Source organism: Rhipicephalus sanguineus, chromosome 5, assembly GCF_013339695.2.
Source record: "Rhipicephalus sanguineus isolate Rsan-2018 chromosome 5, BIME_Rsan_1.4, whole genome shotgun sequence".
NCBI classification, from domain to species: Eukaryota; Metazoa; Arthropoda; class Arachnida; order Ixodida; family Ixodidae; genus Rhipicephalus; species Rhipicephalus sanguineus.
Genome location: NC_051180.1, coordinates 128,351,197 through 128,378,764, shown reverse-complemented (window position 1 = coordinate 128,378,764; position 27,568 = coordinate 128,351,197). Strand labels below are relative to the sequence as shown.

At 45.7% G+C, this 27,568-nt stretch overlaps 1 protein-coding gene and 1 non-coding gene across 2 annotated transcripts in view; both read right to left on the bottom strand.

Annotated features, from left to right (window-relative positions):
• LOC119394960 (endothelin-converting enzyme 1-like) overlaps positions 1-18,020 on the bottom strand; it is a 40,281-nt gene extending 22,261 nt beyond the window's left edge. The window contains exons 1-5 of the mRNA XM_037662256.2: positions 17,690-18,020; positions 10,700-10,736; positions 8,882-8,960; positions 7,540-7,683; positions 1,557-1,721 (exon numbers count right to left, since the gene is read on the bottom strand). Of these exons, the coding sequence (XP_037518184.1) occupies positions 1,557-1,721; positions 7,540-7,683; positions 8,882-8,960; positions 10,700-10,736; positions 17,690-18,020 (756 nt within the window). The remainder of the gene's footprint in view (positions 1-1,556; positions 1,722-7,539; positions 7,684-8,881; positions 8,961-10,699; positions 10,737-17,689) is intronic.
• A 5,669-nt stretch (positions 18,021-23,689) lies between these two features.
• On the bottom strand, positions 23,690-23,773 carry Trnal-cag (transfer RNA leucine (anticodon CAG)). The gene has a single exon. It is a non-coding gene; the product is annotated as a tRNA-Leu (tRNA).
• Positions 23,774-27,568: the final 3,795 nt, after the last annotated feature.

Here is a 27,568-nt window from a genome sequence, read left to right as displayed (position 1 = left end):
TGCCCCTAGTGCGCACATCGAACACTACGAGTGTTTAACAGGATGCGCGCAATAAGGTGTGTGCCTTATGTAATGGGTAGCATGCTTTAAACCAGGAGCAATTATGCGCGAGAACCTTTTTCGAAGCTGCGATGCACCCACTACGTGGTCTTAAGGGAATACGCGCAATAATTTGGGTGCCTTTTGTGATGGGTGGCTGTCTTTAAACCACCAAGTCGCTATGATATTGACGTGGTGTGACGCCCGATGGCAATGTACGCTTGTACCACGCAATATTACTGCAATATTACATCTCGTACTGTGACACCTGTATACAGGACGCGTATTTTTGGGAAGCATAGAAGTTACTTTCAGCGCAGCTCCAAGCAGAGGCGTGGCTGTGTGGTAGAACACCTGCTTGCCACGCAGACGGCCTGGGTTCGATTCCCACTCGGGCACAACATTTTTGTTATTTATTTTATTTGCAGCTTTTTCGATTTTTCGGTCACGGACAAGATGATGATTTTTCGCTCACAACCAACGGTGCCGACGCCGACGGCGGAATTTCTGCGATACGAGCTCTTTAACGCTATCGCGTTAAAATCACAACATCACGCCACAGCTACTCAGGTGACATGTTCCCGACAAAGCGACGTGACACGTGCGAAGTCTTGGGAACCCACCGAAAGAAGAGAAGGTTAGCCAAGCCTAAAAATACTTAGTAATACTAGCAAAAACTTAACATCTCTACCAAAACCATGGCATTACTAGCAAAAACTTAGAAAAATTTAGTTCAAACGCTAGGTCCCTTGTTGGTTGCAGCCTGGCGTCACTAGTCCAAGCTGTGCTTTCTTGAAGTTCTACTTATGTACAAAAAAAAAATCACGCCATATCCACGAAGTGAATGAGGATTGAGGAGCTGGCTCGGAGAAGACCGGGACAACCCGTGAATATTCCGTACAAGTCCTCTACTATCATATGAACACGTGACACAGGTTCTTATATATAAATATATACACAATGTTTAATTTACAATTTTGATGAACTATATACGCAATTCACAATTATATACACATTAATGAAGTATATATACAAGAAATATCTGAGAGCACCTGATTCTCCATTGTCGACACTTGCAGACCCAACGCTCCTAATGTTCTTTCAATTTGAAAACTGCCCTCGAGACGCACACGACTAAGTGGCCTAAATATAGCTGTCCGACGCTCGCCTGGCTGTGGACCGCGTTCCCCGCTCGCTCTGTGAGGCTAGAGGGAAGACACGACGCGCGTAGCGTTCCTCTTTGCGTTCCACGACACTATGAATGGATGAATGCAGGTTACGGCGCGGGACTTCGCCCCAGCTTAAGAACCTGGCGAGCCAGCTCCTAAAATTTACATACAGCGCTAATGCTGCGAGCGAATTTCTATGTATACGCTTACTAACTGTTTGAATGTTAGAATTCGATGAACCTCCTCGGAAAAGGACACCCCTTTCGAGAGGTGGCGAACGTTTTTGCCCAGTGACTAAACTGAATGAAAGGGTGCAATTTTATGTACAGCTTAAGTATAGTGACTCACCTGGGACATCCTTTCCTTCTTCAGTGGTGCTGCACAGGTGAAGCTGAAGAAGTCGCGGCATGGATCGACCGACCTGTTGACAGTGGACTCTAGGAAGAGTCGCAGCTGCCGGCACCCTTCGGTGTTGCATTCCGTATGAATGACCTCCTTGCCTTGCCGCGGTTGCTTCAGTGAGAAAGAGAGAAATAAAGACAGCATTGTACCTCACTGCTTTAAGGATCCATGCGAGAGTGACTTTGAAGTGAGCATTTCAAGCGAGACGTCTGACCGCATTAGATTTTCTCATTTGGCGTCCTGTGTACACATTAAGAGGAGCTATTCTGGGGTATACTTTGACATGGAACAACGCCTACGCAAAACAAATACTTGTACCTCCTGGAATATAAGGTTTTTTTTCATACCCCAATATAAGTGCGCATGCGAAAATATTGGCCCTATCATCTTAAAAAAGAAGCTTTTGAAGTATGACGTGGAATTGTTTCGTATTTTCTCAAGCGCGTGTTCGTTAGGATGTTTTCTGAATTATATATATGTTAGTAGATGTTACAACTAGAAGTAACTACAAAAAAACCTGAAAATTGTACTATTCGGTGCATCTCGAACGCTGTTCTTGCGCGCCTAGGTTGCCCTTTAGCTTTGGCTTGCCTTTTTAAGTCACAGTGACAGATCAGGGACAAAATTGCTGCTAAAATTGGTTATTTTATTGTAAAGGATGTAACGAACGTGAAAATTCTGCTTAAATAACCGAGTATATGTCCATGGCTTAATCGACACGTAAGTGTAGAAAGTCATTGTCGTGTGGTGATCTTTGTCACAACAGCTGTTTTTATTCACCTGAACAAGGCGTCAAGAACTAACATCGCGTGGCAGGTCAGTAAGTGAATGCTGCAATATGACTAATTTTGGTCAGCTAGCAATAACGGCAAAAGCAGTTTCCTAATGTTCTTCTGGGTGCGTGGCAACACAACAGTCTTTAGAGCCTACTCATACGGGTTTTCTCAAAGGCTGAAAAGAAAAATGCACTTAAAGTACTTCGACAATAATTCGCGTTTGTGCGACTTGAAAATAGGAGCGAATCATTTACGTCATCCCTCCTGACATAATTTTAAATATTGCTAAAAGCAAGGCACTCGAATGTGTACCAAACAGTGCTGGGAAAAGATACTTTACAAATGTATCGAGATACGATACAAGATACCCAAAGACCCGCCGCAATGGTCTAGTGGTTATGGTGCTCGACTGCTGAACCGAAGGTCGCGGGATCGACGAATCCCGGACGCGACAGCTGCATTTTGATAGAGGTGAAATGCTACAGGCCCGTGTACTTAGATTTGGGTGCACGTTAAAGAGCACGAGATGGTCAAAATTTCCGGAGCCTTCCACTACGGCGTCCCTCATAATCATATCGTGGGTTTGGGACGTAAAACTCTGACAATTATTATTATTGGATACCCAAAGAGTGTCTAAGAGAACATCTCAGATACACGTATCTTCGATACTTCCCCGACCTGGTATCAAAGGACCGAAGAGAGAAAAAAAGATTCAATTAAACCGAGGCTCTGAAAAACAAGCCGTAGTGAAGACGGCTGCAGGAATAGACATTATGCTGAGAAGTTTGCATGTGTTCAGCAAGTATTTTTTTAGTGCTTCCGCAATGCTTACTATGTGGACCGACGTATCTGTTTAAACTTAGTATTAAATTCTGGGTTATGAAATGCCAAAACGACCACATGTTTATAAGGCACGCCGGGCTGGGTGACTACGGAATAAATTTGAACACATGGGGTTATTTAACCTGCACATGAAACTAAGCATGCGAGTGTATTCGACATTTCCTTCCCGCCAAAATGCAGCCTCCGTGGCCAGGAATTGAAGCCGCGTCATTCAGATTAGTAGCGCCAAGCATTAGCCGCAACGTTTCCGCAGTGGGCTAAATAGAGAATGTATGCGACTGCGGCCCAGGGTTTAGAGAATCGGGCTGCGGCTGGGCGTGAAGAAAGAGGCCCAAGACGAGACGAGAAAAGTACCTCTGTCTGCCTGCTAAATAGAGCCTAGAGACTTCTATTTATCTATCTATCTATCTATCTATCTATCTACTTCTGGGTGCTCTCGTGAACGCCTCCTTCGCTTGGTGCAGACCAAAGTTGGCTTGGGAGGGTAAGACGGTTTGACGAATATGACTGTGTGGTCGCGACATGAATAACATGAAAATCCTATCACCTACGTCGTCAAACCCTTTCCTCCAGACACGTGTGGCACATACCCGTATACCACGGGCCGCGGTATGCGGGTATGCGCCACAGGTGATTGACAGTTTATACTCAGGAACGGCGAGAACTGACATTGGGAACTTAAATACGAGTGCTATAGGAAAGACCGACATCGGCAGCGTTCACATTTCGAATGCAAAGAATAAAAACAAGGATCCCAGTAGGAATCGAACCCAAGCATTCTGCGTGGCAGTCAGCTATACTACCACAAAGCCACGCCAGGTCTTGAAAGCGCTTCGTAAAAAGGCCCTATGCGGGCGTAATGTCGGTGAAACTTCAAGTGTAGTTGCAGTCCTGGCCATCTAATTTTATAACGAAGCAATAAACAGCACAAATGTATACTCCTATGATACAGGCGTCATGTCGGATTAACGACAATTGTGGTTCCAGCATTGGCTCCGCTTTTATAGCAGTTTAGTATAAACATTACATTTGTGTTACTATGATTCACCAAGCTATATTCTAGCGTTGCTCGATCCTGGATGAATACGCTAACAAAAGTTACATATAATATTCACATCATCCCACCGTAAAGTGCATTTCATTTCGATAATACTGACGTCTGTGCTCTCACGTGAGTGCTTACGTTACGTCGACCGTAAGTTACCCTTTAAACGCCAGCGTAGTCGACGTTCCTGGTAAGCCCACGATGTACACACCAATACTACACTTACAAAAACATGTCGATCCACCTCGTAACTCTTGGCTGAAAGCCCCCCCAAAAAAGAAAAGCAGCATAGACAATTACTCGCCGACAGCTTCAATTACTCGCCGACAGCTTCAAACGGGCGCTGAGCCGTGCCCCCGCGACGGGAGGCAGAAAATAGCGCCCCTTTTCATTTCTTTCACGAATCACTCTCTCTCTCTTCAAACGAAACCGATTCCCACAAGGCGTTGGATCTGCGGAATCTTTTTTTCATTATTTACGTTTGGTAAAATACGCGCCTCCATCACTATTTCCAGGGGGCGAGGGGGGCAAGACCCCGCCCCCCCGTCCGTCCATACTGGCTGTAGATCTGCTACAAACTAAACACGCGTCAACGCTGGCTCGCGTCGGCGAGCGTCGTAGCGCTCCGTCTCTGGCTATACCTTACCTCAGGAACGCCTACCGCGCTCCGGAAAAGAGCACGTTAAGCACGTGCTGGTTCATGATAATGATAGTTTCCAGATTAAAGGGCCCCTCACCAGGTTTGACAATTTTGAGCTAACGAGCGCAATGCATACACTGAACGTTCACGATCACGTCTGCCAAAATTTGCAACGCTACGCGCCGCGGAAATGGGTCAAATTTCAAGGTGAACGCTGCTTGCCCTTCCTCTCGCGGGCGCGCGCTTTAGAGAATGAGGGAATGACGTACATGAGAAAATGGCCCTACGTAGATGGTAGTGCTATAGTGCCTAGAATATACTTACTAGTGTGCCGACCGCCGAGGGTTTCCAATGGGAGACGCTGGCACCGACGGTGATGCCTTCCACTGGACGCCACCAGACGGCGACACTCTTAGGGACCATGCTAACCGAGCGGCGCATCAAGCCAAGCGTGCGCGTTGCACGCGCGTCGCTGAATTGCGCTGCGGATGCCCGTTACACGGCCGCGTTTTTTTTTTTTTTTTCATGTAGCGGCCGTGCCCGTTCGTAAACGTAGTCGGTTGTGATCACGGAGTTAAGAAATATTCCGTTGCTGTAAACTTGTGGGGCGTTGTCGCTTTCGAGCCAGTAGCTTATGGTGTCTCCGCATGTCATTGCGAGGTTTCTTTTATGTGCGCGCGCTTCGCACTTGTTTCTGTTCACAGGACCGCGATGTGGTCGCAGAAAACGAGGCGTAAATACAGCACCTGTTTTGTCCCATATTGTACCAGTGGCTACCGCTCAAACAACGAGCGGTTCTCATTATTCAGCGCTCCTGTGGACGCAGAGATTTAATTAAGTTTAGCCGAGTGGGAGAATAATATAAAGAGCACAAATCGAAGACTAAACTCCGGCGGCTGTCGTTTGTGAGAAGCACTTCAATAATTGCTACACTGAGCATCGTTAGGTGATTACATAGATAATTAGTAAAATATGTGTCGTTAGGTGATTAAATAGATAATTAGTAAAATATGTGTCGTTAGCTGATTAAATGGATAATTAGTAAAATATGTGTCCTTGGGTAAATAAACAGATCATTAGTAAATGTAAGGTAATTAGCTGCAAATTGCCGTGAATTTAGCATTTGTAGTCATGTGTCGCATATAATAGAATTTTTCGAAGAAACAGCCGGTATCGCGCAGCGTATTAATGATAACTGTGCGTACGATCGCTTGTTAGTGCTACGAAATCACATTCCTTCGATTACGCTTTGCACCCCAACCAACGTTCCGTAGCGCAAAACTGCATTGGGACAGCCCGTCGGCGTCTCTCACAGGCGCGCGCGTCGGCTAGAGACGCCGCTCGGCATAGCATGGTCCCTACGGCTATCGCCGTCTGGTGGCCGCCGGTGGAAGGCATCATTCTCCGTGCCACCGCGACGCCCGCGGTCGGCACACTAGTAAGTATATTCTAGGCACTATAGTAGTGCTCTGACGTCTCCAACAGTAGCACGTGACACTGCGATAATTATTTGACACGACATGTGTAGTTTCTGTAATTTGTTGTTTGAACAGATTAATAAAACTTGAGAGAAATAATGAGACACAGAAAGGGTGTGCGTCTTTTTCATTTTTTTTTCGTGAATTGCAGCGAAATGCGGGGCTAATGTGTCTCCCTTTCCCACGCGTTCGTGTCCCCGCGGTTAGCGCATCGAGCAGACGCCAGCCCTGGAAATGAAAGTAATGTTCTCGCGCGTTCGAGCACTCAATATGCTCATTTATTCTACCGCGTCCAAGTAAACGTTAATGCGGCACTGGCTCATGATACCGCCACTCTCGTGCCCGTACAAATGTCTCAACTTTTATGCTCGTCCCGCAGAAACAGGCAGTACACCACAGAGAACGCCGACAAAACGCCCACGGGCGCTACATAAAAACAAAGGTAGCGGCCGTGCAACGCCGCTCGCGTGCTAGGGCTGGCTCGGGCACGTCATGCGCACGTGACCATGCATGCGCATGACGTGTTCATGCGTATGTGTCAAGTGAAGAGGGCAGGGAAGGGATTTGGCTTGCTAAGGCTACACGGCGCGAGTGGCAAGGGTTTGAAACTCGCCTCCTCGCATCATGATTTCGCGCCGCTACAAATTATTGTTTTTCTCAGCTCGTAATGAACCGATTTGAAAAATTCTTGCGGCATACTGCTCTTCATTCGGCACACAAAAACTTCCAGCGTCTAACTAAAATTTGCTACATGGCCTGGTGAAGGGCCCTTTAAGCAGAAACGTTACACCCGGCTTAAACAGCTCCGGTGTTAAGACAATAGAAGTTGAGCAAGATAGGAGTAAGTACAAAGCTAGTGGTACGAAACATTAGATTACGCGCTGAACACGTTGATTAGACGTTGATATTGAAGAGAGTGTAAAGAGGATAAGCCCTTTGAGTTGACTAACGGGTTTCATGCGTTAGAGGCTATCTGAGCTCTCACGCTGGTTCATTCGGCAAGTACGCGCTGGTTGTTGGAATAAAGCTGAACATAGTGAGCTCAAGCGGTCCTGCGGCGAATTTGATGGCTGCGCCTTAGCCATGAGCCGTTCGGACGTGTAAACGAGAACAGGCTAGTTTGCCAGCGTGGATACTTGGAACTTACCTTAGGCTGGAAGTAATAGAAAGACGCTATGCCTAGGACGCCGATGAATACTACAGTGGCGGCAGGCTGCAGACGCCTCACGGGCACTCCGAACACTGTCGCTTCCGGTGGCAGGTCACCTTTGACGCCTTCATATCCTTTCGGCTAATCCGCATAATCAAGAGGAAAAGAAACACGTCAACCGGCACTTCAGGCAAGTAAACGCTTATCATGCGCGGGATTAGTCTTAATAGAAAAACTACCGAGCGTACGAAGAAACTACAAATGAAGCTGAATAAACATCACAAAAGGCAACATCAAATACCTATTATTAATGGTATTATCACTATTACGTTGTTGCTGTGTCCGTGTTTTGATGTTACAAAACCATTGTTTTCCTTGTGGTGTTTCAAGTGTGGCAGCCAAGGTATGATTATGAGGCACACCGTCAAAGGGGATGGGCGGGGTTGACTCGTGTTAGGCATTTTACCAGCATGTAGCTAGCGCCACCTATCTTGTGCGCCACGATCAGCGGACAGCGGCCTGGGACGAGCCTGGTGGTGAGAGACAGTGTGCAAGTTGGACGGACGCTATGTGTAGATTGTACACCCTATTATATGTGTCCCCTCGTGCTACGAACTTGAGTACGTGTGTTGTTTCGTTGGAAAATTTTTTCAACTTATTAAAACCATTTCTCATTCAACCAAGCCATCCTGTGATCTGTGAGTCCCGGATTTCCAACGCTCGTATCATTCAGGACCACCTCTGATCCCTTAACGTGCCCTTAAACACTTCATTCAGAGCAAACTCGCGTTCTCGCATTTCATCCGCCCTCCCCCCTTATCGAAATTCAGCAACCGTGGCTGGGAGTTGAAGCTGCGGCGTTATCCTTACCAATGAAACGCCATCACCGCTAAGCTGCCCTGTCGGATAGATGAGGACACTCCAAGTATGCATATTTGATAGTCGAAAAGGCCGTAGAAGAAGGATTCGGTCAATGCTAAACATAACCAGCCCTCAGAGAACGGTACACCAACGTTCTTGAATTCCAGTCACATCGCAATGCGAACGCTACATTGTAAGAATGAAAGATCGTGGCCGCCTGATCAGCAGCGCAACTACATAGCCAGTGCGCCGCCGTGGCAATAGTCATTAGATAATAGAAACGTTGCGTTCTTTTTTACTGAAATGCACTGAGCCTCTCTGTCAGGGCGGGCCTGCGTAATCTCGCAGTTCTGTGTATCGTTTCGATACTCAATAAATGCCGCAACCGCAAGTATGGCCGTAAATGACGCCATATTGCACTGAAACATCAACGCCTGATTATCGAGGGACATTGTTACAGCTAAATGTATTCGCTTACCTTCTCCCGATCCTCTATAATATTTTGAGCCTGCTCCTTAGCCTCTGCCATCTTCATGAGAATGATAATGATTCTCGCCCTATGGTACGTACCCACAGGGTAATATGAGCCCACAATCGAGGGATTTAACAACAATGTGGAATAGGTAGCTAACCAGGAGGTCAGTAACGTTGTTATCTCGGCAAGTATTAGTAGTGAAAGAAACCTGTAAAGGAAAGAATAAACAGGCACAAGACAGAACAAGCAACCGCCCAAGAACCTTGTACAGATGGTTGACCAGCAATGCTGAAGCATGTGGCCCCGGATTTTATCTCTGGGTTAATCCCGATGGATTATTAAAGTTTTTCCCAGTTATTAAGGCGAAAACTGTATGATGCCTCATCAAACGCGAAAATTGACTTTAGGCGTCCCGCGGCATCGGGCACGATCTATTCTTTCAAGAAGAAGAAGTGATCCGAAATAGCATGGCATAAAACGAGCTCAGAGGAGAAAGAAGAACTCGAACACTTTTCAAGGCCTTCAATAGATGCCAACAACAAGAAAACGCTGCCGACAATCCAGAATAGTGCGCATTTTGCCAGGAAGGAACACTCGCTCTTCAGATCTAGTTATCGCCATTATTCCCATGCGATGGAAGACAGCACCGACGGAAGCACAAGGATGATGTTAATTTTATACCGCTATACCGTACAATCAAATCGTTGTAGATTTCTCTTACAAGCTAATTCAAACCCAAATGAAATGCTTCAGTTTATAAGAGCCAAATACAAATTTTACTCATGAATACCCACGATAGTGAGCTATATAGGTTTTAGCCGCAATATAGATTTGAGGTATATTGGCAGCAGCAAAAAAAAGTGCGTTTTTCTTAGTTTCAGTTAAAGTGCATTTGGCTCTTTTAGAGAAACAACGCAATATATATATATATATATATATATATATATATATATATATATATATATATATATATATATATATATATATATATAGGTGAAACAGTCCGACATCGCATGACGGTGTTTGGAGATAATCACAGGATAACAAGCACTGTAGCTTATTCCAGCCAGCGAACCTGCCATGTCATTAAATGCAGCCCATTGTGAACCGGAACTCCTGTTATTCCATTGAAGCTGAAACGCTGGGTAAATTACGAAAGGGGATTTGTAAAGCGAAGCCTTTTGTCAAACCCGCCGCACATTTCTGTCATTGCTGCTGGGTACTATTTCCTTGCCAAATATTCTGCCATGAAAAAAAAAACTAAAAAAAACGGAGGCACTGAACCTCGGTCCTCAACGGAACGAGTCTTAAATCAAATTTATGTGCAGAGAGAAAGCATGTATGCGCAACCTACGACTTTACAGCTTCTGTGTTTTAATCAATATAAGGTCAGTTCTGTGCAATTATGAGGTCGTAAAATCATTAGGTCTTATATTCGTACGCCCTACGTCGGTAACACGGAGTGAAAAGAAAACAACAACATATATAGTCTTTTTTTTTTTTTACTTACACATTCGTACAGCTGAGCCACAAGGCTGGTGAGTGCTGAGGCAAAGCCAACACCCCCTCTTTGGGAGAAAACTAACTCGCAGGAGCAGAACATTTCTGAAAGGTTGATCGGAACCGTTCCCTGCAGCGGCAGGTGAGATTGAATCGGTTCCCATGTAAGCTTTGCAGGTGTTCATGTACTACGTGGTTATTCGAAGTACCGCATTGAGTAAACAAAATGGCCTGCTGCCGTGACGGGCAGGCCTTAAGGGCTTCCCCACATGGTCAAAAGTGACAGACAATTTAAAGCCTTTTCGAGCGAAGAACGCTTACCTCAGAGCCCAGATCCTGCCTGCCAGAGAGAAGCTGCCTGCAAAGAGTTTAAACATCAATGTTGAATTAAACATCAATGTTCACAGGTCCTAAGGATAATAAATTATGTCGAAGTATTCTTAGGAAAGTTGCCGAAGATAACATTTAAAAAGTCATAGAAATTTTATAAAAACGTTTTTCGCTAAATATTGTTTATGTGCATGTTAACTCTAACAGCTGAATATGTTTCCACTGACGTGCACCAGAAGACCGTCGACGCCGCACTCAATCCGCCCTTTGACCCTCTGCAAACTACCTGGACGTACAAGGCAATCCCCCAGTGTGTAATCTAGATATGCGAGAATAAACTACAGATGACTTTATACAATCAAGAACATCCTGCTGCGGCCTTTAAGTTTTCCTAGACCTTCGAACGTTTTGGAAGTAATGGGATACGTTTTGATTTCTGTTACGATGTATATGGAAGGCTAAATCTTGAACTCTGAGTATGTTATTTTAAATTTAAAATGACCGATCACCACTCTTTCACAGCGGGAAAGAGAGATAGGAAGAGAGCAAGAGAGAGGGGTGAAATCTTGATGTCATCAAAGGGGAGGCAGCATGCAGTGGAAGCGCAAGACCAGACCCACAGTGGTTATAGGTAATTCGGAGGGCTTCATACGGTGTCTGTCACACCGACTGTGTTACTTTAGGGCGTTGGAAGAAATAGATAATTCGGACAAAGTTGAGGTGCGAATACGTGATGCATGAGACCAATCTCACCACTCTAGATCACAAGAGAATGCGACAGAGTCATAGCCAGCCGACTTTACCTGGACCATTTACCTACCCGCACTTTAAAATGTCTTTACAATTTTAAATAAATGTTTCAATTGACTTTTTGGTGGAATGTAATGCAGAATACGCGGAGGAGTAACCGCTTCACTCTTAACGTTCGATAACTTGTATAAGAATATTCTGAGAACAAAAGCAGCCTGAAGAATGCTCGTTTTTCGACGTGGCTTTCACGCCCAATAAACGAGCCTTCACAGTGGTACCTGTGAAGGGCAAAGGTGAACTCGTCAACTTGGCTTCCACCTACACCACAGAATCAGAAATTGCTGAGCAAGTAGCCATCGCATTGACACTTTTAGACCCAAATTGATCGAGGATCCACAGCTATTCTAGGGCAGCCGTTCGAGCATTTGCCAGAGGAGTTATCTCTAGACAGGCTCTGGCAATTCTGAAGGGAAAAAGTAATCAAACCACACACGATCATCCGGTTTCCTGATCACATGGTAAAAATCAACGGTGATCCCGCCAACCTCAACGAATCTGTAAACAATACTGCACGAGGACTTGCCAACCGTGCAGCCACAAGGCAAGAAGATGCTGAGGCTTCAGACTGCAGGGATCACCTCCTCTCTAACAACGAGCTAACCAAGCACTTCTACCTAGAACCCAGGGTCTTCTCTCCTCCGCACAGTAAACTAAATAGCACTATGGTCTTACACAGAAGAAACTATCCGAACCCGCTGTTAATGAACAAGATTTATCCGGAGTTCTCTACTCCTACAACATGCGATAAATGCCAAGACACCATAGATCTCACTCCTATGCTCTGGCGTGGCTCAGCGTTACGCAGCGACCAGGAACAAACTGAAGAGCGATGGGACGCAGCTATACGCAGTTCGACGTTAGAGGGACAGTTACGGGCAATCCAACAAGTTCGCGAAGCGGCCGAAAGGTTAGGTCTTTCGGTCCCAACGTGGGAGCGACCCGCTTCGGGCTAGAAAACTAGCGCGAACTATTGGACCTTAATAAAAGTTCTTTGATCCATCCATCCATCCATTCATTCGAATTGCCTCTTTCCATAACCTTAAAAAATGATGAGCCGCTAATGTGAATTCTTCAATGATTTCATTATTATTATACAAGCCTAATTAGTTTCGGGCCTCAAGTGTAGCACGACGCCGCGAATAACAAGGCCGTATAGAACAAGCTCTAATGAGACAGGCTAGATAGGTCAGGGAGGAGCAGCAGGAAATTGGGACAACAAGATTATTTCGCAGTTCCGAGTACCGAATGTAACCAGTTCCTGTTATTACGGGCGTAGCATTTCTTCATCCCGCAGTCATACACTTGTCGCGTTCCTTCCGCACGGAACATTTTACGTCTCTTTGCTTCCGCGCATTGTATTCGCGTTTCTAACTGAAGCGTGGCATACATACCCCGGCTGACTTGATCTCAAACTGCACGTGTAACGTCTAAGTGACGCACGTGTTTCCTCTGTGCATACTCGCTACCACGCCTAAGGTGTATTCGGGCACCTTATGCGGCTGGTTCATTGTTTCAGCTCTATCGAGCCCGCTGCAGTCCATTGTGCGCTGGTCCGTGTGTCCCTATTTGCTTTGGCCATTGCATTTCTCGTAACGCTCCACCGCCCTGGCCCACTCCCTCTCTGCCATTATCGTCGCACGGGAGCCAAACACGCGCGTAGCCGCCCTGTCCACAAATAAGGGGCCGTAGGCATAATTGTTATTCTTGTCTCCTCTTGTCGCTTACGCTGTTTCTTTACCGCGGGACAACTCGCAATAGCTTCCGCACCGTATGCACCTGCGCTACAGCGACTTTCCTGAAGGATGTGTGCGTTTACGTGCCTTCGGCTAGCCACGTTTGTATAGTTAGTTGTCTTCTCTGCCCTTGAATGATGCAACTAGCTTCTTGTACTTTGATACTGGAAAGGAGCTCCGGTGTTATGCAGGTACACGCTGTAGCGGAGCGACCATTAGAGGTTCTTAAACGTAAACACAGTTCGCGAGACGCGATCACTTTGCAAAGTCCTTATTTCAGGATGTTATCCCAATATCGGGGATCTCAATGAGCCGTGACTCGGTGCTCACCAGAGGAACGACATATCCACTCAGTCACCGCTGCGGATGTCTGCATTGATGTGTGGAACGGAGAAACTGCAGCCTTCAGCGTTATGCTACCGTATGTAGGAGTCCGAAACTGTCAGTAGAAATGAGCATTCTCCGAAACTTTGCGAGGAAGTATTGTGCGTACGCCGAAAGTGTACTTATTTTTCAACACTATTAAAAATCTAATGCAGCACAAGTCCGATACGGAAATTCGGTGTGCGTAGCCAAAATGAAGCCACGCATACACCTCGCGCCAACCCCCAGTGGCTCGGGCATCTTGCACGCTAAGATAATGGGTTTATGTATTGCAGTAGTCCAACTCATTCTTTTTTCACGCCCTTCAGATGTTTCGGACATGGCATGATCTTAAAATACGCGTATAATTGGCAACAAGGCTTCACAAGATAGGGATCTTCTGCTGGATGAACAAATTGAATAAAGTGGCAGCAACAAAGTGGAAATAGTGTTGACGTAGCTACTTAAGTGAATTCTTTTGTGTCCATGCGCAAGATGTAAGAAATGCCACTAAGATCGCCTAGAATAGTGTATGTTGCGTCAAAATTTCCCCTGGGAGCTCTTTATTCCTGGAATACAGAAAATATATTTTTCACCTGTGCTATTGAGAGCGGTAGGGCCTAGGATGCAGCGTGAGCCAATTACGATCAAGTACTTCATCTTGATTCCTCTGCGTCGCTGGAAACCAGCAAGAACTGTTATGGCCATATGCGAATTTTTAACGCCACGCTGGATTACACTGATTTGTATGGCTGCAATATGTGGCAGAACATGTACATACAAATTCTGTCCTTGACACCCTTAAGATGGCAGTAGGCTTTGAAACATATTTATTTAAACATCCAAACAAGTTAAACAGTATTTTCTTTAGAAAACTAAGTGATTTCTGGGAACAAGATTGTCCGCTCGGCCATCAATTTTAATAAACTTAGGACAGGCGTTTTTTATATATAATTCCGATAATTTTAAGTAAATGAACACTATGCTATATGTCGTTATTATCTCACCACTTTCTTTCGATTCAAAGGCAAACTGCAATCCCATGCGGGTCGCAGGATTAAAATCTTTTTTATGACAAAGTTGCCCACTATGTTGGTAGCCAATATATGTACGGTAAGATTCATTCAGACAATATGAATGGTGCCAACGCCTGTGTCCACACATCGCACTCGCCACATACGCAGTGCACGATGAACTACGATATTTAGAGAAACTGCGGTCTCCATTTTTCTTGAAAGCACACTTGTTTAAGAATCATAATTAAATATTTGTAGCCGTATACAGTGAATAATTTTTTCGCTCTTCCCACTAACTTAGTTGGTATTAGTAAATTAGTGAGTGGCAGTATATTTTTTGCGACACGACGGGGTGCACTAAAAGCCTCTATTTGCTAAAACAGTACCAAGTCAAGAAACACGTGATTTTAAGTCAATCCTTAGTCTTAGCTAAGAGTGCTAGTGTAGCCTTAATGATAAGAAGACATCGTTGAGTTAATCAACAAATGTTACAACTTTGATTATAACCGAAACACTGCTGAAATGGGCGACTGCATCGCCAGACTTCTCAGCTTTTCACAACAGAGAAATCTTTAAGTAGATACCACACTTCCTTAACGTACACCTGGTAACATTTTCCGACTGAGAGACTGAGTAGGCTGCCAAATAAATGTAGTTGTCAAACTCGACACAACGCCACAAAGTGTAACAAATGTAACACGGAACAGCATACGCAAATTTCTAATTTCCATGCACGGGAGGAAGCCGCGCAGGCAGTTTGTTTAGCTGAGTTTCATCTAATCTAATGTTATTTTATATGATCGGGGATTTATAAAGCAAGTACGCGCAAGAGCAGTTTTTGTGCCCGGTATGTACGTTTTCCTAAACAAATTGTCGATCATATTTTGCCCATGAATTGTCGAAATCAATATTAGATACTGACCTTGTTCAGTGGCGTGCCTACAGGTTTTTGTACTTATTTTAGAGCTTAAGTTACGCTCTGTCACGAGCTTCCTTTATATAACGCCGTGACAATGGCTTGACTGAGTGAGAGAATATGCTCTTTTTGTCCCGAAGTATGAAAAAAAAAACTGACAAAATTCGCCAGTTGAAAAATGCCACTTACCTCTTGTGGCATGAAGACGACCTTCTTTATACAAAACGGAGTATCTGAAATTTGTTTCTTCTTTTTCAAGCTCTGCAACACTGGCGAAAGCAAGGGGGTGAAGGCAAGACTCATTTAGGAGCTCTGAAAGTTTTTATTGTTTTGACACGTAAAATTTATTTCTGTAGTTTGTAACGTCAGTAGTATATACAGTAAATTCACATTTATGACATTGTAGCTATACAGAGTGAGTAAAAATCGATACAAAATGCTAGATGAAGGATGTGGGCACAATGGAAACAAGACATAAGCATGCTGTTATATACACAAAAGGGACGTGACTGAACACGTATCACAGGACATGTTTTTGATTCACAATACACAAATAGGAACAAACGAGCTGGCAAAAAAACATTTTGCTCTCCTGAACAGGAGACGCATGACAACACTCAGCAACACAAAAACAAATGTGAGTAGACTAGTAGACATAACATGTCAAAACACATTGCACAGCTACGAACACAAGCGGACCTTTCACATAAACGAACAACACGAGAATGCTTATATTACGCTGGATATCGTAAACATCTGAGAACGAAACGACGATAAACTTTCAAAAACAAACATTTGCGCGGGCTAATAACACTTGACAACAGGACAAGAAGCTGGACAACAGTAACAAACACTCAACAATTCAACAAGCGTTCAGTGTTAAAAAGCTTTCGTTAACTGCGACGAGATACAAACACCTTCGCAGTATGTAATGAAATTAAAACAATGAGCGAAGAATACATCGCAGCGTCAAGACAAGACACAAAAATGACATTGATGTTAAAGCCCTGAGAAAACAGAAAGAAAGAAGGCGATTTCGTAGTGTTCCGATTTGCTGTAGCGTTGCATGTTTTTGCTCTTCCACCCCGAATCCTTATCGTAAATTAAGTTAAGAACAAAGGTAGAAGAAAGAAACAAATGCAGAGGAAGCTGAAGTGAGTACGGAACTTGCACGCATTCGCACATAAACGAGGAGGATATGCCACGAACCTGAGAAATTAAGGATCAAGCACATAAATTGTACAAGGGACAGTTAGAACACAAAGTATTAGTTAAATTATTGCAGTCACACCCTACAATTAGGAAAGCTCTAGTTGCATCCAGTGTTGCAAGGGCAACGTGCTCCATAAAAGGGTGTTAGAATCACAATGATCAGTTCGTAATATTCGCGTAGAATACAAGACTTTATGTAATGAGGCAGCAATGTCACTGTTTATGGGTGGTCGGCGGGAAAGTAGTTGATTTTTTATGTGTATTAAACATTTCGAAGCACCTACAGCGTGCGTAACACACACAGATATGGCTCAATGGGTGATGATGTATAATGTATAATAACCTAAGACAACAGCCGGAATTTCATAAGCTCTAGGAGTAAGGCATGCCGCGAAACAAGTAGCAAGCGCGTCATCAATGTCCCTGTAGATTTAAATTAAACAGGCACTTACAAGTCGAACGATGGTTTACAAACCACATGAGGTGCTCTAATCGCCTAGTGTTAAAATCCTTGCTAAAGGCTTGGGGGTCGAGGAGTATACAAACCCATTCAGTTCACTCAAGATAGACCAGAAAGTAATTCCGTAAACCGAATATATTTTCCTCGTCTGAATCATGACGCTCACTCGATTGCTATAAACTTTCTCGTAGATATTCTCTAACCTTAAACTGACATCGACAAATGCATGGTGTTATGTTTCCGGCTTCGCGCGAACTAATTCTTTTTTTGTTATGAATCTATAATGCCGTACAGAAACAGAAAACAAGCAAAAGTCCCATTCAGATAAAAGAATGATACGCAAGTAAACTGGTAACAAATACGAGTTTCTGCTTATGACCGCACGGCGATACTTTCTGGCACAACGTGGAGCAAAAAATAAAAATAAAAGAAAGAGTTCTCGAAACGTACAATGCTGTTTTCACCACCAACCACCGCCGCCACCACCACCACCACCACCGCCACCTCCGGAGTCCCAGCCACCTCCGCCCATGGCCCAACCACCGCCGCCTCCCATCATCGGCCAGCCTCCCATCATGTCCCAGCCGTTCTGCTTCTTCTCCACCAGCACCGGGAACGGGATGGGTATCAGGTGCGGCTTCAGAATCTTGGCCAGGATCGCGAGCTTGGCGAGCTTCTTTACTTTCTTCATCTTGTAGATCTTCTCGATGCCGTCGGCGCGGTCACCAGTCAACAGGAGCACTACCAGCAGTAGAAGCATCCAGGGCGCTCTCGACGTCGCCCTTTGCCGAGGTGACAGCATGTTGCGGGCGTCGATATCGCTGGGAAGCCGCGCGGGAGGAGTGTGGGTGCCGGTTGGAGACAAGCGAGGCCCGACCGCACGTGTAGGCTCGGTCGTCGCGTTGGTCAGTTAGCCGCCTCTTCGCGGAGTGTCTTGCGTTCTACACCGCTCGTTGGACGGCCGAGGGCCACTTTTATACGCACTTCACCATTCACAGCGCGAGTGGAAGAGTCCCGCTGTACTCGCGCGGTGAGGGGGAAACGAGATTCGGAGGCACGCAGAGGAGGATCTGGCGGTTTCCTTCATCAATCAGGATAGCGAATTCTTCAATGGGGCTCTCCAACGGCGTTTGGAAAGATACCCCCTCCTTCTCGTTGTCCTCCCTGCTCGTCTCTTTTAGCCCGGTAGACCCCAAAAATAGCCGATGCGCTTCTCACACAGCGCGTGTTGTTCTCGCCTTCGCGGGCAACTGGAGAGGCCACGATCTCCGGGCAGGGTCTTCCTTCCTGTGCAACAGGTGAAGAGAAACAATAAGAAAAAAAAAGAGAGAAAGTTTCCGCGCTTCCTGGAAGCTCTGGAAGCGTAGGGACTGGCGGCGTATGTAGAGAACCTCTCTCAGCGTTCCTTCCAGCGGCTTGAGGAGTGCCGGTGAAGTCCCCGGAGGGCACGAAGAAAGAAGAGTGTCCGAGGCTCTCGAGATGTTGTGCACCTCGCGAGAAAGAAAGACGTGTCTGTGTGTGCGCCTGCCTCCGGCGACCCCTTCTTCTGATGGACCGAGAGGGGGGGCCGACTTTTGGGAGAAGAGAGGGGGGGGATGAACCTTTCGCCCCCTCGATGCGGCAGCAGCGAACAACGGCTTGTCACGCCCACTGAACCGGCAAGAGCGAGAGCGCTCTCGGTAGACAGACCTGCATGCGGTCGCCAACGTTGATGCGCTCCGCCGCGGAAAGCCGCCATGAAAAAATATATCTCACCCTGCCTTCTCCCATTCCCCCACCTCAGGGGTCATCAGCGGGCACGCGTCGGGCGTTTCCTATTGTCGTCCCCCCCTCCGTTATTGCTGGCCCCTCAAGCAACAGCGAACATCGGCGCATACAGAGAGGAGGGGAAGAAAATAGTGCGTCCACGGTGCCTCCGTAGCCACAACCGCGACAGCCCGGGTCGCGCCGTAGTGGTGGGGGGTCAACAAACCAAGCAAAGAGAACGAACCGAAGATTCTCGCCGTGGCGACCTTGGCAGCAGGAAGGCTGCCGCCCGTGATAGCCAGCGCAGCTTTCTTCGATGGTCGCATGCTGCCAGCTTGTGCGAGATGGCCGCGCGCCTTTCCCATTTCGAAGTTTTTGCGTGGTAAACAAAGGAACTAGAAGAAGACAACCACCACGGGGAAAGTAAGTGCCTCCTTCATCAGGAAGCGCAGCCACTCTTCTTGTCGTCCCAGCGGACGGACGGACGGACGCCTCGGCCACTTCCACGTCGGGGGAGCCGAGTCGTGGCCAGAGTTACTGGCAGCAAAGAACGCGTGTAATAAAGGAAACGCCCCGCGACAAAAGAAACAAGCGTAACAAGGTGTGTAGCGCTTAATGTCCCGATGCACGTGCGCGGTCTCTGCTGGATCTCTCAGCGGGAGAAAGCGGCGGCGTCGCGCTCGTCATCGTGACTGACAATAGAGCGGGCGTGAACGCGCTTGTTTATCGGGCGCGTCCGATCGAATTAAGGCGGCCGGCTGCTCTTGACCTGACGCGGCTGCCCGCGCGTGGTTATTCTGCGCCCTTTCAAGCGGGACGAGTCCGACGGAGTGGCCGGCTCTTCCCTCCGAGGCGCACGAGAATAGCAACTATATGCACGCATGCGGCTGCCGGAGCTGCCCCGCGCGGCGCGTGCCTCGCCGTAACGAGCGCAGAAAAACGTACACTGCCTCGCAGCTGCAACGAGAGAATCAGCTCTCGGTGCACAAACTTGCTCGAGAGAGATTATAACATAGCTATACGTAACGACGCACAACAGGAGCCCTATTTTCTTTTTACTTTCTTTTTCTCCACTGCAGACCGCAGGAAAACGTTCACCGATGACAGTGGATGGAAATGACCAACCGCGAATATTTATATGACCAGATGCCACAAGAAATATGCCTGCACCATTCCTAGCACCGTAGGAGTGCGCACAGGGGGCAGGGGGGGGGGGATGACTTTCTTAATACCTCGTCCTTGCACTGCGTTCTGAACATAAGTGCTTCAGTGGGAGGGGTGGGGGAGGCGCACTACAGTAAAACCTTGCCCCCCCCCCCCCCCTTTATGGAGAACTATGCGCACGCATATGCCTACAACATGTCTTCAAACGCACGCGACTACAGAAAGACTTGGGGCCTGAAACTTCCTCAGTTTCAAGAAATGATCAAGCAACTTTGTGTCTAATCACCTGTTTAATTCAAATTAATGGGACGTAGCAGAAATTAGAGGGCACGAGGACGGCAAATATTGTTGCCGAAGGGCCTCAGGTGTTAATAAATCGGTGATGCAAGAGCGTTTGATCATGCCGTCTAGGAAAACGAAAGGATGAATTACGTCGTTTTTTTTTTTCACTGAAAAACTGCACGCACAATTTCGCGCTGAGCTTTTCAATAGCCACGTGCTATGTGGTGCAGGGCGTGAGGGCAATGGACGGAATGACAGAAATTCGCCAACATGCGAAGCAAAAGTGGCGTTCAATGAGCTTTTAGGCTATTGTTTCATATTCATAAACAATACAATGGGTAAAATCATGCCACCGACGCCCTCTAGATAACAAGTCGTTTATGGAGCGGAACAATTACAAAATAAAAAAGTATGCCGCAAAGTATACCATAGAAGGACTAGATGTCAATACTGGTTTAGCGTATATAAGTGGCGAACCGTGTACCACTGCCCCTTCTATTTTTTTGTTGTTTTTCTGGTTTCGAAAACCTGCCTTCGGGCATAGTAACCACTGCTCTACAGTCTTTTGTCAGCCAGGCCATTGAACCACCCCTTTAATTTTAAAGAATCTTTTCCCCAAGGCACTCCTAATGTTTGTTGGCTATACTTTTAACGGCGTCTGGCTTGGGTTCACTCTCCGAAATCGAGTCTCTGTTGATCACATTGACATTGACCTTCGCCAGTCGCCCACAACTCGGCCACGTAGAGGTCAAGTTCGCATTGTGCGGTGTACATCCTGGGTCGGTGGCTTCGCAGAGACATGAGAGATGAACCTCTGCATTGCCGTACGAACAAAATAAAAAAAAATGCGCAAGACCATGTTTACGAAGTGCAGTATATATAAGCGAAATACGCTACCAAACATAGTGGCGACTCGGGGGGTCACTGAATAAAGGCGGGTCGCGCTGCCAGCCTTCAATTTTGCCAGTGTTTCAGCCGAACCTGCGTTGGCATTTACACTGAACATCAAAACGCAATGAGACCCGAGGTAGAATCGAACCCGCAGTCTTAGAATTGGTGTATATAATCAAGCGGTCGCTTATAAGGACAAAGATTCGTGAGGCAATGAAGAGGAAATCGGAGTGGAGTTGTGTCCTGTATTTATCGAGACGCGGGGTCGGCCAGGGGTCGGTGGCGTGACTCCCTCCGGGTATGCCCCATCGGTTCGTCGATGAATTGACGCTGAAGCTCGAGCTGCTCACGCGCTACCGCGCATCAGGTGCCTCGTCAAGACAGGTAGGAGGAACCGGTCTAAGAAAAGGAAGACGAATCGGCAGGAAAGATTGGCCGGTCGCTGCATCGAATGATGTAGCGGGATAGATATATGGATGAGCGACAGTCAGACTATAAACGGGTGCTTGCGTCGCTTCTATAGGTCTATGGGACTCAGTATCACAAAGGGCATTTAAAGGAGTTTGGTCATTTAAATGCGGCTTGCAACTGTTGGCGACTTTGAAGCCGTCCTACAACATCTATGCCACAATAACAGGCCTCCGCGAAACCTCGTAATAATTGCATCTGAGGCTTAACGGGCCGAAACCGCGGTATGATTACGAAGGGCGTCTTGCTGGGCGGGTTGGTACGTGTGTGTGCTCCTCTTCTGTGTCCGCGTTTTTTGCGCTGCGTTTAATGACGGTACGATTACGAGGCACGGCGTAGTGGATGGCTCCACAAATTTTTGACCATCTGGTGTTCTTTAACGCACCCTCACATCGCACAGTATAGACGGGCTTCAAGCATTTCGCCTCCATCGACATGTGACCACCGCAGCCGGGATCGAACCCGTGACCTTCGGGTCGCGAAACGTGTAGAGGGGCACATCTAACGCGCAGTCGCACGCACAACCCTTAAGTATGTAGGAACATTCCAAACATTCAATGAGAATCAAGTAGTCTCTGACAATTGACTCATATTAGATTCTGTAAACTATTCTGCTCGTGGAATATTTGGATCTGGCGCAAGCGATAGGATCACTTGTTGGAGCCTCAGATTAGAGAACGGTAGAAGCGAGAGCTGCCCCTAACGATGTCACTGCATTGCAGGTCAAGTAGCCGCACAGAAGCATTAGTTCCCGAATGAAGGCACGAAACACACTGCTGTCTCATTTCTTATGAATGCTTCGCTTTAAAGCACCCCATATGTTAATTTATTGACTCGTTTTTGATATACCAATAGGTTGTATTATTCGAAGACCCTACGTGGGAGATGGGACTAGCTGGCTGGCGCTGGTTTTCCCCTGCGTCTTCTCTGGACCAAAATGAAGTTATTTTACTGACTCGCTGACCTCCACTAATCCTGAGTAAAAACCGGACCGAAGCTACATTTCTTTATTTTGAATGTTAAAAAAGACTTCAACATATTCTTTAATACCCGTGGTCAAATACACGAGTTTGACACGGCATGCAGGTTTTACCTGATGAGCATCTATACGACAAGCAGACTATCGAATAATAATAATAAGAATTGTTGGAGTTTAACGTCCTAAAACCACGATATGATTATGAGAGGCGCCGTAGTGGAGGACTCCAGAAATTTCGACTACCTGGGGTTCTTTAACGTGCGCCTAAATCTAAGTACACGGGCCTCAAGCATTTTCGCCTCCATTGAAAATGCGGCCAGCGCGTCGGGATTCGATCCCAGGACCTGCGGGTCAGCTGCCGAGTACCATAACCACTAGATCACTGTAGCGGGCAGCAGACTATTGAATATAAAATTGTGCGATTCTTAAACCTCCATAAATAGAATATTGACTTTACGTTGGTAACTAATCAATTTAAACTCCATCGTCAATCATTTCTTCTTTCTACAAATCTCATGGTTAAGACGTCTGTATCTTACTACGCTTGCTTACTTATAGTTACGTCATCATGTTCATTGTTCAGCTCGTTACGTCTTATGTCCAATTCAGCTTTACATTAGTGCAAGGAAACGGTAAAACCGTTTTTATTGGCGACAGTTGCACCAAAATACACAGGCTTGCTGCTTTAAAAAATCTATTTCCTCAAGATCCTTTGAAGTGGTAATTTTACGTAAGCAAGTAATAGCTTCCAGAAAATTGTTGAATGCAGCAAAAATTAAGGATACTGAAGTACGAAGCTTTGGACCGTGTGAATGAAGAACTACATCGGGATTTTGTACTGAGTCTAAATCAAACAGGAAAAAAAATTCTAGATATGGTGCATTAACACAGGTCTGCGAAAAAAGAAAGAGAAAGAAAAAGTTTAGACTAAAAAAAAATATTGTCAGAAGTGGGATTCGAACCCACGCCCGGAAGACCGGACTGCGACCTGAACGCAGCACCTTGGACCGCTCGGCCATCCTGACAACTGGTACTTTCGGTCGTACGTAACGCTGTTGAGGGAAAAGAAAGAACTCTTGTATATAATAATAATGTTTTCTGGGGCTTTATGTGCGCAACCACGCTGATTATGATTATGATTATGAGACACGCCGTAATGGAGGTCACCAGATAATTTCTGTCATCTGGGATTCTATTGCGTGCACAGAAATCGCGCAGTACACGCGTGCCTCTAGCATTATGTATTCAACGAAAGCGCCTAAACTAAAAAAAAAGCTATATGTAAGTGCCTGCACCACCACATGCTACTGCGACTTCTCCGTTAACTCGATTAGAGCTGATTGCAAGTGGTGAATGCACGCAAGAAAACATTAAGATCAATCAGTTAAACTTGAGAACAGTGCTGGAAAAGCTTTTGTAGCTTCATATGTTCAGAGCAGCACAGTGCGAATCCAAGAAAATATTCAAGAGCCATTCAACTCTTTGAAGGTGGCCGAGCAGCGAACTGTGCAACATATGAATTTATTTATCTCATTTGCTCATTAGGTTTTATACAGTTAATAATTTATTTACTTTCTTTTAATTATTTATTTATTATTTATAGATTTTTAAATTTATTTATTTATTTATTCACTTTTCTGGTTGATTTTTAGTGGACTAGCGGTGAATAGTAAGTGGGCTTGCCAATTTCTGTGGTACATGCCTGCTAGGGGCTTTCGGTTGTGTAGGTAATTGTTAACTAGTTTCGCGAGTTACGATATGTTCATATTTCTTATTATTCACGCGGTTGCAGTTCGCCAGCTGCTGTTTGAGATAAGTCAGGGTGGCCACGGTCGCTTTCTTTTAACGCTGTCACTTTTTTTTTTCAATTTAAACAATGCTCATGATGATGATAGTTTTCTGTTCAGTAAGTAATTGTTCTCATAGTTGCGTATGGGCTATTTAGGTATAGGTTTGCTAGTCTAACAGCTCGTGGAAACAAGGCAAACAAACGGCAACATAAATTTGGTAGACAGCAGAAAGAATATCGGAGTCAGTGACGACCTGCTTTAATAACTGGGAGGATCAACCAATGTTGAGCTGTAAGTTATGCTTCCGTGCAAAATAAACATAACTGAAGTGCTCGCGAGAAGTAGGTGATCAAACACAGTCGAGTGACTTATAGCGAGATACACAGTAGTCAAATATCGTGGTTTTGGGACGTTAAAGCCCAGATATTATTATTATTACACAGTGGTTAACACATATAAGCAATGTTGTTCGAGGGGAACACATCAAAAGTGCATCCATAAACATAGATTTTTCTGCTTGTCACGAGCGATAGTAGACGACGCTCGGTGCGAGAAGAAAACGAAGATCGGTGCCGAGTTCTGGCGTGCTCGGACAGATTCGAAATATCAGATGTACTCTTGAATTTCGTGCGCCTTCGATCCTTCTATCCGAAAACGTAAAAAGACGCTTTCCCTATTCTGGGATAACTTAAAAATTGGGGAGGGGCGAAGCATGTAGGGAAGGGTGTTTCAGCACCACTAACGTGAAACCTGGGGAGGGGCGAAGAATGCAGTGTGCGCCGGTGTTTTCGTCAGCAAAATCGCTGCTAATGCGTAAGCAGGGACAGAGGAAAAAGAAGTGACAGAAAAAAAGAAGAAGAAGAAGAAGAAGAAGAAGAAGAAGAAGAACGGCCTCACCGAGGTAATTCGCTGCATTGTTTTGAGAATTTCTCTGATGAGGCACTAATGGTGCCAAGCCTGAAACCGGGCACGCAGGGAAGGGTGTATGAAGTCCACTAACGTTGTCGGCTATTTGTCGGGCTAACTGTTGCCTTCTTCATTTTTTAATGGACCGGTGGCGAGTAAAGCACCATCGCTTTGCAGATATGTTTCAAGAACGGGTGCTTCGAATAGATCACTTTACCATAGAGATCCGCGTTTGTGCCTCTGCTTTTAGATAATCCACACAAAAAAAAAAAAATACGGCAGGAAGTGGAAGGTTGAAGCTTGCGATGAAAAAATCCGTAAACAGGGGGTGGGTGCTCGAGCCAACGTTTCGACAAGTGATAAGAAACTTGAGCGCCTTGCAAATTTCGTCGGGGATTCTGACAGTGCTGCTAAGCCAAAGATAATGTTTTAGGCAGTACGACGAATCTTTAACTCATAATATGCATAGTATAGACCGGTGGCGAGTAGTTGGATTTATCCAATTTTTGTGGCGCATACCCGTTCATGGAAGACCGTGACTACAACATGACACGCCGACAAGCCGAGACCCTAAGGTGCTTCGCCCCTAAAACAAAGAAAAGGTGTCCGGCAGTCTCTTCCTGGTTTCCACTGTGTTCGATTGTCTTTCTTACGCTGCCTCGGAACCCACAGAAATCAGACGGCCACAGCGGCACGTCACACTGCGGAAACAACACATTTTTGTATTTTCAAAACGGTCTATGTAACAGATGATATATACCTACGGCTGTAGTTGGTACGGCTCTCTGCAAGTGCAATTTTCTTGTTTCCCACAGCGCTGATGACCAGGGAACTTCCTTTTATGCTTTCATTTCTATCACAAATTCTATAAAATATTTTCTTGAACCATTTACAAAATAATAAATCCGTGATCTGTTCGTCCAAATAATCAGGTTGAGGCAGTCATTTAGATGAATCAAATTGTAATTTTTGGTGACTCTTTTGTGCCAAATAAGCGGTATTGTTGCTGCGACACACAACACATAGGGTATGCAAGGAACAAACATTATTAGCTATCACTGCAAGACTTTAACACTAAACGATGCGCTCAAGGTGGTCACAACACAATATTGAACTGCGGTTATATTCACTGGAGATTTAGTTTGACGTTGTTGTGCAGTTAAGCCTAAAGCCTTAAGAGAAAAAGGTGTTAGGGATTGCACAAACCTGCGCAACGTAAAGTTTTAAAATTAGTTTGTGTTTATAACAATTAGGATGTTTATATTAAAGTGAGTACGAGCAATTTTGCTGCATGGAGGCTTGTCAACCAAGAGTGTGAAGGCGCAGTAGTTAGCGTCACCTTTGTAAAAAATTCACACTGCGACTACGAATGGTGAAAAACCTTTTACGAACCGAAAAAAAAAGAGCGTCAGGGAGTATGCTGCTCGCGAGACGTAGTACCCAACTAAGGGTTTAATTTTTTTCTCTGCCGGCGTTGTGAATGAGGCACTTTCGCAAAGCATTTCTGCGTTCGTTTATGGATATGAGCTTTTCTTCAGAAAGCGTATGCGTGGCAACACGCGATCTAGGTTATTCAGCTAAAGTGCAAAGTGAATAAGGAAACACAAGAAAAAAAAACAAAACAAGAGCAGCTCTTCCTTTCGCGATGCATTCGGTCTTTTACATTATACCCCAAGTTTGACGAAACGCTAACATGTGACTATTTGCCTTTACGTATAGGGCTGACTACGGGTGACGGAAAATATGAGTGTGTGCCCAGGACAATCTGGGCATCATCATCAAAACCACGCCTACTCTTAACCGCACTTTCCTTCTCCGCTCATCAGAGGTCGTTTCATTCAGGTGGTGTCAAGAAGCTCCGCACCAAAGTTTGCTCTATGTTTAGGCCTTCCCGGATAACGAATTTATGGTCAAGGTCTCAAAGCGTCGCCGGGTCGAGCCACCCCTGCGACGAGGAAGCACATTTCGTAGTGGCGAAAATGGGCGAATGAAGGTTTATCCGTTTCCTTCTCTCTCTCTTTCATGATCAGCCCCGCACTCACAAAGTGCAGTGACCCCATCGATGCCTAACACTAGCAGCCTTAAAACCATAAACGCTGCCTATTTAAGCAATGCAGAAAGATG